Source organism: Ictalurus furcatus, chromosome 9, assembly GCF_023375685.1.
Source record: "Ictalurus furcatus strain D&B chromosome 9, Billie_1.0, whole genome shotgun sequence".
In the NCBI taxonomy this organism is placed as follows: domain Eukaryota; kingdom Metazoa; phylum Chordata; class Actinopteri; order Siluriformes; family Ictaluridae; genus Ictalurus; species Ictalurus furcatus.
The window spans coordinates 7,616,707-7,636,970 of record NC_071263.1 but is presented as its reverse complement, the minus strand read 5'-3'; the positions used below and the strand labels follow the sequence as shown (position 1 = coordinate 7,636,970).

The following is a 20,264-nucleotide window of genomic DNA, read 5'->3' as shown; positions in this document are numbered from 1 at the left end:
GGACATTAGGGGTTGTAGCCCCAAATATTTTTCTCTTTAGCACTAAATAATTCTCCACTTGGAGCGATTTGTCACTACGTAACCGAACTTCAGTAAAAGAAGACAGCGGTGTTGTAATTTTGTATCTTCAGTGAACAGAGTGTTGTATTATATCTTCAGTGAAAAGAGGCAAGTCCAATCAGACAGGGTTTACAGAAAAATACATGCAAATACTTGTGTCTTATTAGCTGACAGCTCTCAATTCTGCCAAATGCTTGCTCATACAGTCAGTTAGTGTGAGAGGAAAATGGATATATGCCAATTTTTACCAGTAACTGAAACATTAAGATCCTCTGATGCTGAGCAGGAAAACAAGGTGTGTAAATGTCTATATGACTTCCAAGTTACATGAACATGATATGAGCAGAGCATAAGGACAGCTAAAGTACTTTGCATGGCACTATAGCCAGCTATACCGATACAGTGATAGCTCAGTTGTGCCTCCCCTTGGCTAGGGACACCAAACTAGCCTAGTCTTGTGTTAGATAGCCAAAAGTTTTAGATTTTATCAGTCTGGTAGTCCTACAAACAGCTGGTTTTATGATCAATCCAACTTTTTGTCCAATTTTCACATTTTTTATTGAATTAGCCCTCACATGCAAGAAAAAAAAAACATTGAAACAGTCTATTTAGAAGTACGTTTTTAAAAGTTATTTGATGGAGAATAATCTGGGCTCAGCTTTTTATGAGCAGTTCAAGCGAGTAAGTATAAAGGAGCAGACATTTTTAATACCAAACCTATAGAATTTTCAATGGAAACATCCCAAAAAAAATTTAATGATGATCTTGGATAAGCCTAAATTTTCACAACATGATTTCATACCAAGAGAATAAAAAGAATTGTTTTTGAAAACACCTATATTAAGCATAATAAATGTTTTAAATATGTGTACAAAGACAGATTTATGCTCCAATAGACCCACTACAGACATGCACTCTCTGCCTCAGCGGTGTCACACGCATGCTATGCTATATCAGCAAAAGCAGCTCAGCTGTCAGTTTACTGTTTGTTGCTTCTGCTAATTATGTTGAGTGATGTTATATAAGTGTGTCACTGTGGCATCGCATGCTTTCACATAACTATGGAGGAACCCTACACTCAACCATCCACACCTGAACACCTGCACATTCATGCAGTTATCCAATGAGCCAACTGTGTGGCTCCAGCACAATGCATAAAATCATGCAGATACAAGTCAAAAGCTTCATCAGAATGGGGGGAAAAATGTGATCTCACTGACTCTGAACGTGACATGGTTGTTGGTTGCCTAGGATTTTCACACATAAGAGTCTCTAACAGTCTCTAGAGATTACACAGAATGGTACAAAAAAGCAAAAAATTGAGTGGCAGTTCTGTGGGGGGAAACGCTTTGTTGATGAGAAAGGAGAGAGGTGAATGGCCAAACAGGAAGGCTACGGTAACTCAAATACCCACTCTTTACAACTGTGATGACAGAAAAGCATCTCAGAATGCACAACATGTAGAACCTTGAAGCAGATGGGCTACAACAGCTGAAGACCACATTGGGTTCCACTCCTGTCTGAGGAATTTGAGGGAACAGTAGGCAAAGGCTCACCAAAACTAATGTTTGTCCAGTTTTCAGCTGTACAGTTTTGTTGAGCCTGTACCCACTGTTCTCTGAAATTCCTGTCTTTGGTTGATAGGAATGAAACCCAAAGTGGATGATGAGTGTATTTAACATTAGCTAGCTCACCTTATAGCAGCTATAAACAGTCACATCCTCACTTACTTTTAAAGTTGCACATTGTTAACAAATTGGACGATGAGTGTATTTATCATTAGCTAGCTCACCTTATAGCAGCTATAAACAGTCACATCCTCACTTACTTTTAAAGTTGCACATTGTTAACAAATTGGATGATGAGTGTATTTAACATTAGCTAGCTCACCTTATAGCAGCTATAAACAGTCGCATCTTCACTTACTCTAAAAGTTGCATATTGTTAAGATCTAAAAAAAAATTGCAGATTGTTACTGAGAAACCACAATGTGCAATGTCCTCTGTCCGGAAGACTCTTGTGTTCATAGGTGCTGCCTATGGGAACTGGACGAGCAAAACCCCTCCAATCCTAAACAAGTGTGAAACTGGAATGAAAATGATACAGCATTCAGATGGGCGTTTCAGTAGAAAATATCCATCTTGCGATATAAATCGAAAATCAGAACCATGAAAAGCAGCCTGTAATGTAAAGTTATTTACATTCTTCACCCCATCTCTACTCTACTCTACTAACCTCAGTATTTCATTGTTTTAATAACTTGCTTTTATAGTGATACTGTTGTCTAATATACTGCCAGATCTCACTTTGCTACTATGAACTGTGAACATAATGTTTGACCCAATGTCAGAACTTAAAGTTACAGCTTTACCCCTGACTGTTACAAAGTGCTCACACTGGAGACTGTTCACAGAAAGTTAACAATAACAGTTTTTAATCCACTCACTGTTAAACTTAGATTATATAGAACATCCGTCATACAAGTCTAGGTGAATGAGTACTATTGCCAGAGCTGTGCTGTTGTAGAAAAATCACCTTCAGACAATCAGATTCAAGAAATCAGCAGTGCTGATGTATAAATTTATACATCTATCAAGATATCTCAATAGCTTTTCTAGCTAACAAAGAAGCAAGCTCTATGGCTGGCTATCTACGGCAGTGGTTGTCAATCCTGGTCCTGAGGACCCACAGCACTGCACATTTTGTATGTCTCTCATATCTGACACACTCAGCTCAGTTCATCAATCTCTCTCCTAATGAGCTGATGATTTGAATCAGGTGTGTTAAATAAAGAAGTCATACAAAAATGTGCAAAGCGGTGGCTCACAGTTTGGGACACAAAATTCAGCATTACAGTTTGACGTTGCACTTCTTCATAATGTTACTCTGTAAGAAAGATGATTCACTGTAGATTACCTAAGAAACCTGATACACAAATATTAAATACAGTGCTGCCAAATTTCTCCTATGTTGTTCCTCATTTTTGAAAAATTTGATTTCCTTGGCGTGTGACATCATTAGAGATAGGCAGTGCGTGTCTGCAGCCAGACCCTTCTCGCTTGATATACTATTTAAGCTTTGTTCTGTAACAGACTCAGTTCCCTAGACTTCCATTATAAATATCTGAAAAGACAATCTTGATCTAAATACATGTCAAACAAGTGATTATTCATAAAAATATCATTGTTTTCAAAATGTATAGAACTGTTATTACTTCAGTGTGCTGATGAAGTTAATCATATTGGTACTAAACATTATGGCCATACGAGTAAACAAGTAAAAAAGATTTAAATGCAAATAGTCTCATTTTCATCAGACTGGATTCTGACAAACAGCAGAAAGCCAGGCATTATTGTAACTCATATTAAATCTTCTGTGCAGACATGTGCTATGAGACAGGAAACAAGACTGACCTGTAGCCACGGATGACTGAGGGACTTGTCCACACTGTAGCGCTTCCTCATTTTGACTTGCAGCAGGTTATTAATGAGGTCAATTGCTGGAACAACAAAGCAGGCTGTCAGTGGCCGGGCCATGGTGGGAAAGCCCCAGGATTAGGGATAACGAGCAAAACCAACATTATTAACATTATTTCAGGGGTCACAGGGCTCTGAGAAAACCCCAGAGTCCTTCACCTCGAGGCCTTATCCTGCGGGATTGGCGGGCATTACATGAATAGGCCATGACAAGAGCTGAACACGCTCTCACTGACCCCTTCTTTCTTTAACCCCTTCTACCTGCTCTCCTTTTATTCCTCTTTCTTCCCCCTTCTCATCCTCCATCATTCTACACTCCTGCACTTATTATAAGGGGTACAATGATTTAGAGTCTTTGCTAAAACAAACACTAATGTTGGCATGATCAAAAATGGAAAATACCATATTCATGTATAAATGTATTCAATTTATTTATTATAATTTATTATTGTAGATTCAAGCAAAATCAATAGGTAACTATTATCATTTGTGTGTTTTTGCACACAAGTTCATGCTTTAGAATACCAGTTTAAGGCATTTATTTTTATTTAATATGATTAATAATAAAGCATTTACGTCAATAAATTAAATGCTGATAAAGTACCGGATGAAGTAACTAAATTCTGTCAAATGTCAACTGAACTCGCGCAGTCAGTGGCACCTGCTTGGCTTATTAAAAAGAAAAAGAATAAATATCCACAAAGGAATAAAAAGAATAATAGTTTCCAAAATCTATTTACACATGCTGCATGGTGAAGTGTGAATGATAGTTAATCGAACAACATTAGATTTTTGATTGACATGCAAGACTTTAGGGATCAGTCGAACCCTCGAGAAACCTTTTTTTTTTTAAATACAATTATTATTCACACTCTATTCTTATCCTAAATCCTAAATCCTATTCAAAGTTTATGGAGAATAGATTATTTCCTAATAACAAATACATATAGGTTTTCTTCACAGCCAGTGTTTAATGGTTTAACCTAATCCAGTCACACTGATGAGTTGTTTCTTCACAGAGACTTTAATCTTCAATTAGTTTATCCTTATTTCAGGAACAGAAACGCATAGCATACTGTCACAGCCATTCTCGCACACACATAGCATACTGTCACTGTTTGTCGAAGCGTGTTGTCTTCATTTCTGTTTCTGTAAGATGTTTGTAACGAACAAGTTCAATTTTCAAACTTACCCATCCAATCTGCTACATCTATAGACATAACTAAAATATTGAGCCAGTGAAATGAATTGTAGCTTTGACTGATGCATATTTGATTATTTTTGCAGTGTTCTTATTTCCCCAAAACAGTACGGTATTATCCTTTTAAATATAATGTCTTATCATTCAGACCCTAGTTGCTCGTGAAACTAAATGTGCAACTGCCAAGGTTACATGGAACAAGATCCTATAACCAACCAACCAAACAAACAATCTGGTTACAGAATTACTAGCGAGACAGGGAACGACTACCATACATCACTTAGGCGAACCATGTGATCTCCATCAGACACTGGATATATAAGGAATAAAATATGAGACATGCTGTAAAAATAATCAATGACTGTAATCATCCTGAAGTTTATTATTTTCCTCTAAAAGCATTTTATTCCTCTTATACCACCATACCATACCAATATGCCCAGCAGGATTTTTTTTAAATTAATTGAAGAGTGACACGTCATACTTTTCTAAGTTTATAATTCGGAAAGTCTACAAAACCAGTTAGTTCCCTTTATCACTTAGGTTATAGTGGCTATAAAGAGTCATTCCCTCACCAGCCTCTCTTCTGTTCTTTCTCTTGTAGGTAACAAGCCAAAGAAACCAGAGGTTGTCTTGTTACTAAGAAATGGGAAAGAATAAAGTCATCTAAACGAGTACATTAATATAAACCTGTATAAACCAATCAGATTCAAGAATTCACCAGAGCTATGGTATGAAAAACAGTATTTGTGCTACATGAATGATAATCATCTAAGACTGGACACAAACATTAGAGCACTTCTAAAATCCAAGGGAAAATGGGCAGGGCTTCGAGTTTCCCTGGGTCTATCTGTGCACACGCCTGTACATATTATTTTCCCTGACTTGTATGTCTCTTACAAAAAAAACATCAACAAAAAACTGCTAAATAAAATAAATAAATGTAGAACACTACTCCAGCTTCCCTGGTGAGTCTCTATTAATTTACAGCACAAAGCACTGAGAGTTTACATTACTGCTACCTAGGAAGCTGGGATCCCATTGTTTATATAATAAGAGATGTTTTCACAAAGCTTGTTTAGTGAGGTTGGACTCACATATTTAATTTTCTTCTGCAGGATCTTCTTAAAAGTAAGAAATGCTCAAGTACACACAAGATAGTGTATTCTGGACTGATTAATCAACGACTCTGTCCCTGTATTTTTAAATTTTAAAAGTTAATTCCAATGACACTTGTATAATCCTTTACTGTGCAGCCATAAAGTGTTTCAAAGGTTAGAAATATCGATGTAACACTTTAATAATGAAGTGGTAAATGGCAGTGTGAATAGGCCTTGTGATCTGCATAACATTAATGTAACTATTAGTGCTTTATGCCATTCATCATGCTGGAATTCCCTTCTGGGTTGTGGTGCTCTACAATCTCATTTAAAATATTCTCACTAGAATGGAAAGGATTCTCATCATTATGTTCTGTCCATCTTGGCATCTACACACAATGCTGGACTTCGAAAAGATGCGGTGACAGATTTCATTTTCACTTAAGGAGCCATTAATGGTGGTCCAGGGGAGGACCTGGCTACATCTAAAAACTGGGAGAAAAATATGTTTATTCAAGCAGTTCTGAGCTTATTTAGTAATATGAAGCAGGAGATAAGGTCTACATACTGTAGTTAGTGGAGATTTAGAAAACAAAGTTAGCCATCTAACATTATTGTACAATACCACACAAAACCTGATAGGCTAATGTTAGTGAAAGTTCCCAAACAAAGCTGTCTAGCTACTCGTCATTCTTGGATGTGATCAATCCATCTAGTTAGTTGATGATGACTACCTATCAGAAGAGTGGAATTAGTCAGTTACTCAGTTGTCTTAGTCGATCAAGTTTATTCATCCATTTATTTTCATTACGTATTAGTTTTTTATGGGTTTAAGCCAGGCCTTTTATGTATACCCGTATATACCGAGAAAAAAAACAACCAATCATATGCTGAGTTTTTCATATCGCCCTAGCCCTAGTAATGACTATGGTAGATGTGTGCATCAGAACTAGGAGCCCATGGGACCCACAGAACTGGACAACAACAACAGAGCAGAAGCAGGAGGTTTTCTCGGTTCCTGTGGGCAGAAGTGGGTGGTCAGATAGAAAGCGCACAGGACAAAGAATGGCCATGTTTATTAACATGGGAATGTATAGGGTACCACGTTTACAACATTTTAAATGTAACCTTGATAGGGTTCCAGTGTTTTAAATGTTTATACTTTGGGAAATACAGCCAACTAAGTATTAGATAATGTCATGGGCAGGTGGAAACAAAAATAATAACTTCGGGAGTGGGCGGGTTTGATCAGAATTCCTTTCGAAACTGTCCCATGTACACCTCTAGACCATGGAAGGGACCTTCATTTTGCATTCATTTATTCGTATTATCAGGTTCCTATGTGTGTACAAATTTATATGTGTATATGCACTTATCGCAGTTGCTCAGCAGTAAACATGCCGAATGCTGAAGAAAGTGTCCACTTTTTGGGGGTAAGATTAAAGTGGTAGCTGATGTAAGCACGGTTTCCATTTTGTTATAGTTTCCTGTCCATTGTTTTTCGATTACAAATAAAAAAGAACATACTGGATCCAGGCCTGACTGTTAACATACCTTCTGAAGTCACCTTCTTCCATGGGTTGGGTGGATACATGAAGGCAGCATTTTGGATTTGGTCATGGATGTCCTCATCCTCATTGAATGGGAACGTTCCACTGAGGCTGACGTAGATGATGACGCCAACACTCCACATGTCTAGTGAGCGGTTGTAGCCCTTGTTCCTCAACACCTCAGGTGCCAGGTAGGCCGGCGTACCCACCACTGAGCGCCTGAAAGACTTCTCGCCAATGATCCGAGCAAAGCCAAAATCACATAGTTTTACCTGTGAAAGAGCGATGAGTGTTCGCTGAGTGCTAAAAGCCAGATGCTGGAAGCAGACAATCCCTTTAACTTGACTGTGGTGCAACAAATAGCATCCATTATTTCTCCCCGACCCCCTTTTCCCACCACAGACACTATAATGAGCAGTTGCCAGAGACAGTGCTAAACTCAAATAAAATTATCATGTAGTTAAAAGCAGTTACAGTACTACTCTCCTGCTGATTCGCCTCTTCACATTTTACATGCTCAGAGGAAGCATTGCTCTTTGAGGGCCATCATAGGACCACTGCCGCTGAGCTGAAATCATGAAAAGTGCAAGTGACAACTATTTTAGCTATTCTGTTTTTTTGTGTTTTTTTGTGCTCGTCCTGGAAAATATTTGCTGTAAATAACGCAAAAGAGATTTGGTTTAGTATTCCTCTGAGATGTTTGCTGGTGCCCAAACACAGTGAGTCATTCGTTCTGCTCGAGTGCTTCCAGAGCAAGCTTCACACACTAGACGGGTAAAACAATGAGGAGATAATTTAGCAGTCTTTCAGCGCAGAGACATGGGTACACGCTCTGTGTGCCGAACACAGAATAAACTATAATTATCATCGCTTTTTGTTATTCTTTTGCTTTTGTAAAAGCAGATTAATTCATGTGTATTTTACAGTTTTCTCCCTTTATTTTTTGAATGGTTTTCTGTCAGCATGCTACTCACTTGTGGAAAGGAGTCAGCAGATGCTAGTAAGACGTTCTCCGGTTTAAGGTCACAGTGCACGATGTTCTTGAAGTGAAGATGGCGTAGCGCTACAAGGATCTGTCCAAAAAGAAACCTTGGCTTTTAGTGGGAAGTGACACACATTTTCATAACCTCACTGTTACGAGATTTGAGTTTACAACACAACGGTGGGACTGTTTACTTGTGTGTATGGTATCTGACACTGCGTAAACTCAGTACACGTCTGAGAGACTTACCTGTGTGACGAGGAACTTAGTGATGCGTTCTGGCAGCCTCCCTTTCTCACTAGACAGTATCATCTCCAGCATGTCACCATGGAGCTTCTCCATGACGACAAACACACGCTCTGGCGTCTCAAACATGCACTCCAGGTTGACCACCCCAGGGTGGTGAAGGTTCTACAAAATACAAATACAAATCTTGGGGTCAAGTATGCCCAGTAGCGATACAGTAGCGATTTTCACTGCACATTTCTGTTCTGTATATATTCATAGAGACATTTCAGTTCCACAGGTTCATAAAGACAAGGCTATTTTATGTGTTCCCCACTTAAGTACTATTTGTTTGTGTTGTGTGAGATCTTCCTGCACTTCTTAAATGAACAGAATGATTTCTCTCAGTGTTGTGAACTTCCTTTAGTGTGTATTACAATTAAAATTTGCCCTGTTCAGATATTATTATTCATTCTTCAAAGGTGCTGTGTGGTTTGTTCATTTACGGATTTATTCATATGTGTAAATAACCATATATTTATCCATATAGCTTTTAATAAGGCCTTATTAAACTGTAACACTTATTAACACTATAATAGTGTTATAATAATATTATGAACTCAGTTCATAGCACTATTCATCATCCTGCAAATGCTACAATATAAAGCTTTAATACTTATTTTCATTCATTCATCTTCAACAACCGCTTTATCAGGATCTGGAGTCTTTCTCGGGAACACTAGGCGCAAGGTAGGAATATATTCTGGATGGGATGCCAGTCCATTACAGGGCACAATGCACGCACTTATTCACAGGGGTATTAACATAGCCAATTCACCTAACTGCATGTTCTTGGGAGGTGGGAGGAAACTACAGAACCTGGAAGAAACCCAGACAGACCTACAGTTAAACCGAGCAGATGAGGGTTAAGGGCATTGCTCAAGGGCAGCTGTAGCAGCCCAATGCCTTTTAACCACTGAGCGACCATTATCTACTAATTTTCATATACTCATATTATTCATATGAGTATATAAATATTCATATATTCAGCCTAATTACTTAAATGCTTATATGTAAATGTGTGTATGTTTATCCACCTGCAGGATGGCAACCTCATTGCGCAGCTGACTCTCTTGTTTAGTCGGGAAGCGCAGTTTGTCTATAATCTTGATTGCCATGTCTCTCCCTGTTTTCCTGTGCTTTCCTGCAGTATACAAACCATAAGAACAAAACTATTTGGTACAAATGAGGTATTTTAATGAATAATTGTATCAACACACAACATCAACATTATGTCTCAACATCAGAGACACATCTAAAGGATAGTGCACTCATTTGCAATGCTCTAAACATATTATGTGTTATTGTATGTCCTATTTATGTATCAACAAATAGAACGCCACAGAGTAAATACCGAGTAAATACAGAGTAATTACCGCCATAGACAATGCCAAATTGCCCAGATCCAAGAACTTCATCAGGGAATATCTGATAAACTGTGCTAATGTCCTATAAGAGAAACAAATAAACATGCAAACATGACTGTCAAATAAATTACATCAACATTTTCCCTTCTGAACAAATGCTTTATTCCCTCTGTTATGTCTAATCTGGCCTGTAAATTCTGTACAGTTACAGTGCCTGAATTAAGAGCAAATATTACTTGCATTGCACTAGGACTCTGCATGAGAAGCGTGGGTAACTATGGCAATCCCACGGCCACACGGGTGATGAAAATAAGCTCCAGCAGAGGTATTGAGTGTTTATATTGCACTAAAACTCAAGGCTACAGCTATTGGCAAGCCAGCAGTTTCCTCCAGCACACAGAAACACAGTTCAGAGAGAGAGAGTTACAAAACATGACATTCATCCAACCCTTTTCATATTGTGCAGCATAAAATATATCTGCGTTGGAGGACTGATAACTCATGCAATTCCTTTATACATAAATGGTGCATGTTATATTATATTTAGAGTAAACAACTTCCTGCTGTGATTTGTTGATAAGAGGTATATGGCTCGTACAGACCAGAGCTGTTCTAGGATTTTTTATTTTTTTATTAAAGTAATCTTAAAGTTACTTTTCTTCTACTTTTAAAAAAAACAAAACTATTATTAATTTTACTGTTCATGTTCAACAGTCATGAACAATATGGCATATGGAACTAATAGAAGAAAAATCCTGCCTACCACATTCTCCTGAATCTGACAGTTAGACACAGAGATGCTGATGGAGACGTCTTCTGTTGGTAAAGAAAACAAGAGACCAGAATAACATCCATGTATATGTTACTTTTAAAATAACACTTCCATATAGGTGTCTGTATATGGTGATGTACTTCCCTTCCTGTTTAGTTTTAGTTGGCACTGTAGATAATTACTCATTTTTAACTAGGAGAGTATAGATTTGCACAGTCAATCAATCAATCAATCAATCAATCACTTTATTCTCTGTTGCTGTTGAATCACTGTATTAAAATAACATACTCTTACATGGTGTGATGATAACTTTCTCCACCTTAATATCGCAAAGATTAAGGAACTGGTTTTTAGCTCTGCCAAAACACTGACCCATCCTTCCATTAATATCATTAATGGAAAGATGGTTGAAAGGGTGGCGCATTTCAGATCTCTGGGCATTAGATTGGATAAACATCTCAACTTCAATCAGCACACTCTAGGTATTTACAAGCGCTGTCAACAGAGACTGATAGCGCTGTCAACATCTATCTGTTCAGTCTAGTCTTCTTCTTCTTCTTCTGTATCTAAGTATTATTGAGCCGGTTCTTATGTATGGTGCCATCTGTTTCTTCCATATGCTAACAGTTACCAATAAGAACAAACTCTTAAAGATAACTAATTTAGAGAGAAAAATGATTGGTAATCCCACCCCTAATTTATCGGATTCTGTCATTTCATATACGCTCCGGAAGGCACATAAAATTTTAAATGATCCAGACCACCCAATTTATCAATATTTCAACCCCCTTCCTTCTGGCCGCAGGTATAGGCTACCCATGTGCAGAAAGGCCAGCTATGGTAGGAGTTTTGTTTCTATGGCTATACGAGCGTTAAACACATGGGTAATCAGCCATTGTGATACCATATTATGCTCTGGCATTTGTTGTATGATCCTGATGTTTTCTTTTTGTCCCCTTCTCCCCTCTATGTATGTGTTTGTTTTGATGGTTAATTTGTATGGTTAATATGTATGGTGTTGTGCAAATGAATTGTCTGTCTGTCTGTCTGTCTGTCTGTCTGTCTATCTATCTATCTATCTACCTATACTCTAAATTTCTTCCTATTTCTTTTTATATTCAACTAATTAATTTAAATAGAAGGTGGTAAACAGGGTTCTGTTACTCTTTATAAATAAGACATTTATGGGATTGTGATATGCCTCAACATGATCCTTGTTTATTAATTATCATCAAAACACAATTGAGTAATAAAATTCATCAGGTCTAACTGAGATAATCTTAGCAAGTTTGTTTTTGTTTTTGTTTTGCTATCATAAATTGTAAATGTATCAATTTAATGAAATTTAATTTTCAAGCATCTGTACATAACCAAGTGAAACATTTATAGCTACTTTTGTTCGATGAACACATTTTGTGCATTGTCTGTGTTAGCCTTGTTACAAAGTATGAATAAAAAAAGCTACAGCTTATATTATAGACCAACATGCTTTTAAAAACTATCAGGGGGAAATTAACACAAATTTTGCATCCTACTGACCCATTAGATAATTATTTAGTCAAACCCACTACCAACACATTATAGTTAAGGTGTGATCTCAAGTTCAGACCCAACTCTGCGTGCTCATGGAATAAACTCCAGAGGAGCTTGAAAATTATTTTACTTATTACAATGGGCTTTTTTAAAGATAAAATTCTGGAGCTAATTGTGTGTGATTAACAATGTATTGCAATACATTATCTGAAATGTATTCCATACAATACACATTCCCATAGTGCGCTTCCTAAAATGTTACAGTTCAAATGAAATATAAAGGGTTTGTAATATAATAAGTCCAAATGGATTTCAGAGTAATGATCATACTGTGGTAGCTGTGTCGGCTGCTGTGAGCTGTGCCCTTGGAAAGAACAGGCATGAGGGCATGCTGGATGGCGGTTTGCCACATGTGAGCCACATCCCTGCCAGTTCCGCTGATCAGCACGCTGCCGTGGAACAAAGAGTAGTCTTCCTGAGACAGGTTTTCTCCTACATAATACACTAGGGTGGCGGTGGAAATCTCAAAGCAGTGAGGGTTGGCACCTTCAGGAAGCAAGCTGAAGTTCTGAGCAGGCTCCAGGGACAGGATCTCAGATAAGGGGATTTCCTGTAGAACACAATGAAACATTAAACATTAAAAGAGAGGTATTGAGAAATATCATAATATGATATATCACATTGGATATAGAGAAGAGAATTACAATATTACATCCACCCTGAATGACTTGCACATCAATATTTATAATTAAAACATGTGATCTTCAATGGTGTCCTTGATTCATTTTGTTATGAAAGTCTGAGATGATCTTTAAAACTATTTTTCCTTGACATGTTAGTCTAGTTTCATGAGTCAGGTTCCAAAGCATCAACTTTCATGCTAATGGTACAGTCAACTAAATTATGCATGAATTCTCCAGGATTTCATGATTGCCCAAATGAATGCAAAATCAAGCAAACTCAGCATTATTTGGAGGAGCTTGCAATTGTTTCAAAATCACCAACAATTTATCAAAATTTAACAAAAATTTATCTGATTTGGGCCAAGATGCATCATGTGACATCATCACAACGTGCATTCAGCCAAAACCCTTTTCGATTCACATGCGTCAAACATGAGTACAGCAAAAAGGTCTCATTTACCAACAAACATCACTGCAAAAGACTGCGAAAAACAATTTCGTGCAATTGCAATTTGGCCAATTCAAGTAGTTTTCTGGAAAAAAAAAAAAAGCACAAAATATTCTACACAAAAACAAGTTGTATTGTAAATTGCAAAAAAGTTGCATTGTAAATTGCAAAAAAGCCGCAATAATATCAAGCATTACTGGCTGCAACAATCATGAAAAAACTCTGCGAAATCCTGTATGGACTGATAATAATGAGTCTTTATTGATCACATATACATTACAGCACAGTGAAATTCTTTTCTTTGCATACCCCAGCATGCCCCAGCATGCCAGGAAGTTGGGTGCCCCTGGAGCAGAGAGGGTTAAGGGCCTTGCTCAAGGGCCCAACAGTGGCAGCTTGGCACTGCCAGGGCTTGAACCCTCAACCTTCTGATCAGTAACCAAGAGCCTTAACTGCTAAACCATCACTGCCCCCCTGCCATGATCATGATTATCATCTCATAGATGGCTAACTAGCTGAGCCAAGTTTTTGCTATAACTCAGCTGCATTCAGGAGCCTGGACACTTCCTGTCTCTGCTATTTCTGGATTTTTATTTAATATGACAATGAATGCTGCTGAAAAAAGGCAAGTGATTTTTTTAAACTATATTCTTTAAATTTCTTTCTATTACTTTTCTTATTCAACTAAGTAATTCAAATGCAAGATGGTACACAGGGTTCTGATACTCTTTAGAAATAAGAAATTTATGGATCGTGATATGTCTCAACATGATCCTTGTTTATTAACTAGCATCAAAACACCATTGATAGATAACAATCATTGAGTTCATCTTAGCAAGTTTGCTTTTGTTTTTGTTTTGCTATCATAACATAAGCCATTCTATTTTATCAGCCACATCACTGAAATTTAATTTCCCAGTATCTGTACATGACCAAGCTAAACATTTATAGCTGCCTTTGTTTTGTGAACATATTTTGTGCTTTGTCATTGTTAATTTCTCTGAATCTTTTCATGATCATTTCTTTTCATAATCTTTTTCATGTACAAGATGTTAACAAGTTTACATAAAGGTTATCAAAAGCAATTTCAGCTTTTGCGTTTGACAGAGAGAAAGTGTAGTTTGTCATTTTTTGTACAAAGTATGAATTAAAAAGATACAGCTTATAGGCTTACAATATCCTTCTGTGACATCAACATCAACGCAGCACACAGCAGCTAACGTCTCATAGGTACCACCAAATTACAGCACCAACCAAGAATTTGGCACCAGAATCTCTAATCATATCACAAATATTTTAATATAAACATATAAAGTGGGCTTTGCCTTTCGTTCTGATTGAATTCATACAGATAATGTTAAAAGATTGAGCAAAGAGAGCTGATTATCATATAATTGCTATATTTATTGACTGATTGATTGTACTCACCTTATAATATTTGCTTCCTGTATCATTCTGGAACAGAGTAATGCACTTGCTATCCAGTCGCCAGTAATGCCTCTTACGCTAGTGTAAAATCAAACAGTTAAATGGTAGAATTACACTGATGTAAAATGGAAGAATTTGTATCACAACATTTGTGTCCCAATTGTCCTCTTTAATGAAGAAGTAAAGGGATATAGCACTGTCATTTCAAGCTCTTTCTGAAGCATAGTCATTTCCTAACACAAGAAAACTATTCTTAACCACAAGTAAAAAATAGTTCAATATCCCTTTAATGTCTTTAATTATTTAGAAGTAACAGCGCCTTCTGTTTGTGGATAGCTACAGTAAGAGCTTATAATTTTAAAGACACTAAGGGCCATATTTCTCACCAGTGTGTCCTTGCTGGTGAAGTGCACAAGCCATCCCTCCTTCATGACATTGCTGTTTTTCCTCTTGATGTGCTTCACTGACTGGACCACTCGCATGAGAGGGATGTTGTTGCTGGTGCATGGACTTTAAAACACATTGACACAAAGAATGTCTGTGCTCTGCATCGTTCTTTGGTGAACACAGCTTGATCTAATGTTTCTGCCACTAACCCCAACTGTTGGCATTCAATATATTTCCGTGGTGTCAAAAAGAGGCAATGAGAAGCTCATAATGCTTGAGGTATTATTAGAGTATGTTTATGCAATGGAGAAGAGTACCTGATGATTCTATTGGACTCATCAGGATCTGGATCATGGAAATCTCCGAGTTCACAGTGGCCTACATCCAATAGGGCTGAAGAGTCTGCAACCAGGGATTCCTCCATGTCATCTATGATGGGACTGTTTCCCTCACTATCATGGTCATCACAGCCTTCTGCCATCAACACATCCGACTCAGCTCCAGGACTCAACAGATCTAGAATGAAGAGAAGAGAAGAAGTTAATAAGACAATAAAAAAGAATATATATATATATATATATATATATATATATGAAGGCCATAATGAAAAAGCGATCAGAGTCACAAAACTGTATTTTTGTAGTTGTGCATCCACGGCTGTTGATTGAGCAATGAGGAATTATCTCATGAAAGTACTTGGATGATAGAAAGATCAGGGTCAGAGAATTTTCCATTTAAAATAAAGCCATGCTATGGAAAAATGATCAGAGTCCAGTCACATGACCGAAATCAGCCAATAGGCTTTGAGTAATGGAGGACGCCCAACTGAGTGAATTTCATTGTTAACTTACTGTCAAATTTCTTCAACATATCTCATTAGTAACTGCTCTAATATTAATACAATTATATAATAATATCAATAATTAATAAGTAACCAATATTAATATGAACATTAATATTAATAAATATTAATAATTAGTAATTAATAATTAATAATTAATAATATTCAAGTTGAGATTGATGTATAATGTATATTCTGTGAGTTTTCAGTATTTAAGTGATGTTGATGATGCTCAGTTGAATAAATTAGTATAAGTATTATATTAGTATTATATACTAGTCAATATATACTAGGGGGTAGTCAATATTAAAAGTAATAGTCAGTATCTGGTGGCCTCCAGCTGTTTTAAGTACTACAGTGCATCTCATCCTCATGGACTGCACCAGATTTGTCAGTTCTTGCTGTAAGATGTTACACCACTCTTCCACCAAGGCATTTGCAAGTTCTCGATCACGTCTGGGGGACACATGGTTATATGTAATTTTCCACTGCAAGGACGTCAGATGTCCTTCCTGTCTCCCTGTAGCACCGTCTTAGGCGTCTTACCTTACAGACATTGCAGTTTATTGCAGCAGGCCAATGTCATGTTCACGCAGGTAAGCAGACACAATAGGCATCTTTCTTCTGGTGTTTTTCAGTCAGTAGAAAGATGTCTTTATTGTCCTAAGTTATTGTCAGTGTGACCTTAATTGCCTAGCGCCTGTAAACTGTAAGTGTCTTAAGGACTGCTCCACAGGTGCATGTGCAATAAAGATCTGTAAAACTTATTTAGATTATACAAAATTATCTTTCAAATACAGTCTCCTCAAAAAGGGACATTTCTTTTTTTGCTATATATATATACACACAAGTAAGCAAGTGAAACTTGAGCTGTGAGACAGCAATTAATGCTACAGGTGAGCCACCCTGCTGAACTAATATTATATATCTTAGAAATCTGTTCTCACTGAATAATAGCTCATCATTGCATCAACGACTACGATAAAGATGTGGTTACCGAAGATGAATAAATGTACGATATCACCAAGACATTAACATCAGATCCTTTAAGCCCTGTAAGTTGCGAGGTATGGCCTCCATTGATTCGACTTGTGTCTCAAGCACATCCCATAGATGCACGATCGGATTAAGATCTGGGGAATTTGGAGGCCAAGTCAACACCTTGAACTCTTTGTCATGTTCCTCAAACAGTCCTAAACCATTTGTGCAGTGTGGCAGGGCGCATCATCCTGCTGAAAGAGGCCACTGCAGAGGGCAGTGAAGAGGCCATATTAGAAAATACCGTTGCCATGAAGGTATGTACTTGGTCTGCAACAAAGTTTAGGTAGGTGGTACATGTCAAAAGGATGGAATAACTATGTACGCTAACTAGATGGCTATTCTGGCAAGCTAGCTTACCACTTAGGATCACTACGTAACTAGATTGCAAAGAGGTAGCTAGACTATTTTGTTGCTAGCTTAGGGTGAACAAATGTCCTCTTTTTCCTGGACATGTCCTCTTTTTCTGACCTAAAAAAAAGCATCAGACTGGAATTTCTAAATTTAAGAAAATGTCTGGGATTCAGCTTTAGTTTCATAATGATGTGCTTATGGTCTAATACAGCACATATTTGACTGCTTTAACCCCTCTTTGTAATTCATGCCTTCTCACACACCAATTGGCCAATTATAAAAGGCTTGCAGCAACTATTGGCCAAATTCCTGCCTTTCAAACATTAGCCTACTCTCAGTGAATGCGCGCAGACGAAGCGCTGTTGTGTACAGCGTCAAACAGTTGCTTGACAACAGCAGCAAATGACAGCTGTCCTGAGTTGAAACAATGCCCATGGCCATTTAAGGTCATTTTTAATATCATGTTATCACATTGCTTCATATTACATGGCCATTCAAACGTGTAAATGATAGGCATCTAATATTTTGTTTTTATTCCATGGACATTCAAAAGAATGTAGGAAAAAATGTAAAAGAGTGAAACCAATTTTATTTATATATATATATATATATATATATATATATATATATATATATATATATATATATATGTGATGCTAATAGTATGTATTTTTCAGTGTATTAAAGTTTGCATTCATGGTAACACTGTTTTGAAGGCTATTTTAGACCATTCATATATATTTGTGAATCTCAAACACAAATGCAGCACAAAGGTCAGAAATACGATTTTTTAATGTCGTTACCTATTAATATTCAAAATTTAAAATCCTGAAACAAATGGATTGATGTGTATTTGTACATTACATTATATTTGTACAATAAGCTGACACTTATATCTTTTATTTTGTAGTTATGTATTATTTTCTGCATTTTCAAATGTTATGTTGCAGATGCAAATTACTTTGCATGTATTTGTGGACAGTGTTGTGCTCAATCAAAACTGTGCGTGTATTTGTGGAGTGTATCGTGACTTTTAGAAACTGAATGTGCATCTGCACTTTGTATTGTGAAAGCCTCCCCCCCCCCTTTATACATACTAGACTCAATGTTTTGAAATGACCTGAATGAATAGAGCAGCATTTTAACTGTATAGTAAGATAAATATTGTTGCATTTGGTGTGAATAAAAACAAGTATGTTGATTGTGACATTAAGGAACATGTAGAGACTCTAAAGTTATACTTGCCTCCATTCCTTGACACCTCTCCGAGGCAGTTGTTTGGCACTTTAGGTGCACATCGTTTGTGGCAGTTGAATTTGCAATCTGTAACAGTGTGAGGGGGGAAAAGGAGATGAGAAAATCAGGGCAACGTGAGAGAGAGAGACCTGGCACGCTGAGATGAGCGTGTGTTGTGCTACTGGTTGACAGGCTGAGACCTTGCACATTGCCAAAGCACATTAAAGCTGTTTCTATCAGCAAGCTGACAGCACTCTTTACTGCCTGACACCCACTATACTTTTACTTACATCAAAGCAGTGTACTGTAGCTACACTGTGGCCTTCATATCAATTGTATATTTCACGTTAAATCTAAATTTATAACATTTATATTAACTCTATACTGTATATGATTGAATTTACTGGCTAAAACTATTGCATGAATTTGTGTACACATACATTGAAAATTATTGTAATGCTTCAATACAAGGTTGAGTTGTACATACTGAAGTAATTTTTATTGCAGTACACACTGTGTGAATGTGAACTAAAAAATAATTACTCATTTACAATATACTAATTAATAAATGTGCAGGATGAGCACCAGAGTGTTGTTATTATCCTATGAATGGAGGCATTACTGTAATTATGTGCAATTTTATTATTTCTATTTAGCGTTTCAACCCACTATCAGAAAAATGTACTAAACTGTACCATTGCTTGTCGCTGGAGTGGTGCGTGGTCTTTGTACCTTGGATTTGTATCTTTTACATGGGAAAGTCAATACTGTTTCACTATCAGGTATACCAGCGTTCCTAAAGTTTAACTACTTAGATTAAATTACTAGAGCTGCAAATACTAATCGATAAAATTGATAATAATCGATTATGAAAATCGTTGTCGATGAATCTCATTATTGATTAGTTGGTCTGCGCGGCATGGGTACGTTTACTCATTGCGTTACTTCTGTTCCGAAACACGCTTCGGAGAGTAAATACTAAAGTTGTGTCCCAAATGATGTACTCCACACTTACACTATGCACTGTTTACTCTACCGTCTAGCGTGTGAATTTTAGAAAGGTAATATCATCTCAAAAGGTACTCTAGCAGTTTTTTTTAATAACCAGAAGTATAAGCCGCTTCTTAGTTGATGGCACATGACGTCATACTCATGACGCCGCTAGCTTTAGTAGATACCAGGAGTCACCGACAATGACTTTCTTCACTTTACTGCTTATGCCAACGTTACCTTTTATAAAAAGTAATGCATAAATACAATTATATAATATAAACTTATATATTAGTTTATATAATTTATAAGCATGCATGAATTATTTTTATGTATGCACTAAAAGCACCAAATTAAACTACAGTCCTAAATGAATAATATATATTCTGGTGTGTGTCCGTGTGTATTGGGTTCTTTTCAGTCTTATATAATTGCACGAACAGTTAAAAACAGTAAAGTTTTAGTCTGAAGTTTTGTATTTTTAACACTCAGTTTGTGGATTTTGTTTTAAATAAACGAAAAAATGATACTGA

At 36.9% G+C, this 20,264-nt stretch overlaps 1 protein-coding gene across 1 annotated transcript in view; it reads right to left on the bottom strand.

The window, feature by feature from the left end:
- prkd1 (protein kinase D1) overlaps positions 1–20,264 on the bottom strand; it is a 53,772-nt gene that overhangs the window by 888 nt on the left and 32,620 nt on the right. The window contains exons 7-18 of the mRNA XM_053633226.1: positions 18,751–18,828; positions 15,590–15,788; positions 15,272–15,395; positions 14,886–14,963; positions 12,657–12,936; positions 10,785–10,837; positions 10,031–10,103; positions 9,692–9,798; positions 8,619–8,780; positions 8,362–8,460; positions 7,392–7,659; positions 3,474–3,559 (exon numbers count right to left, since the gene is read on the bottom strand). Of these exons, the coding sequence (XP_053489201.1) occupies positions 3,474–3,559; positions 7,392–7,659; positions 8,362–8,460; positions 8,619–8,780; positions 9,692–9,798; positions 10,031–10,103; positions 10,785–10,837; positions 12,657–12,936; positions 14,886–14,963; positions 15,272–15,395; positions 15,590–15,788; positions 18,751–18,828 (1,607 nt within the window). The remainder of the gene's footprint in view (positions 1–3,473; positions 3,560–7,391; positions 7,660–8,361; positions 8,461–8,618; positions 8,781–9,691; positions 9,799–10,030; positions 10,104–10,784; positions 10,838–12,656; positions 12,937–14,885; positions 14,964–15,271; positions 15,396–15,589; positions 15,789–18,750; positions 18,829–20,264) is intronic.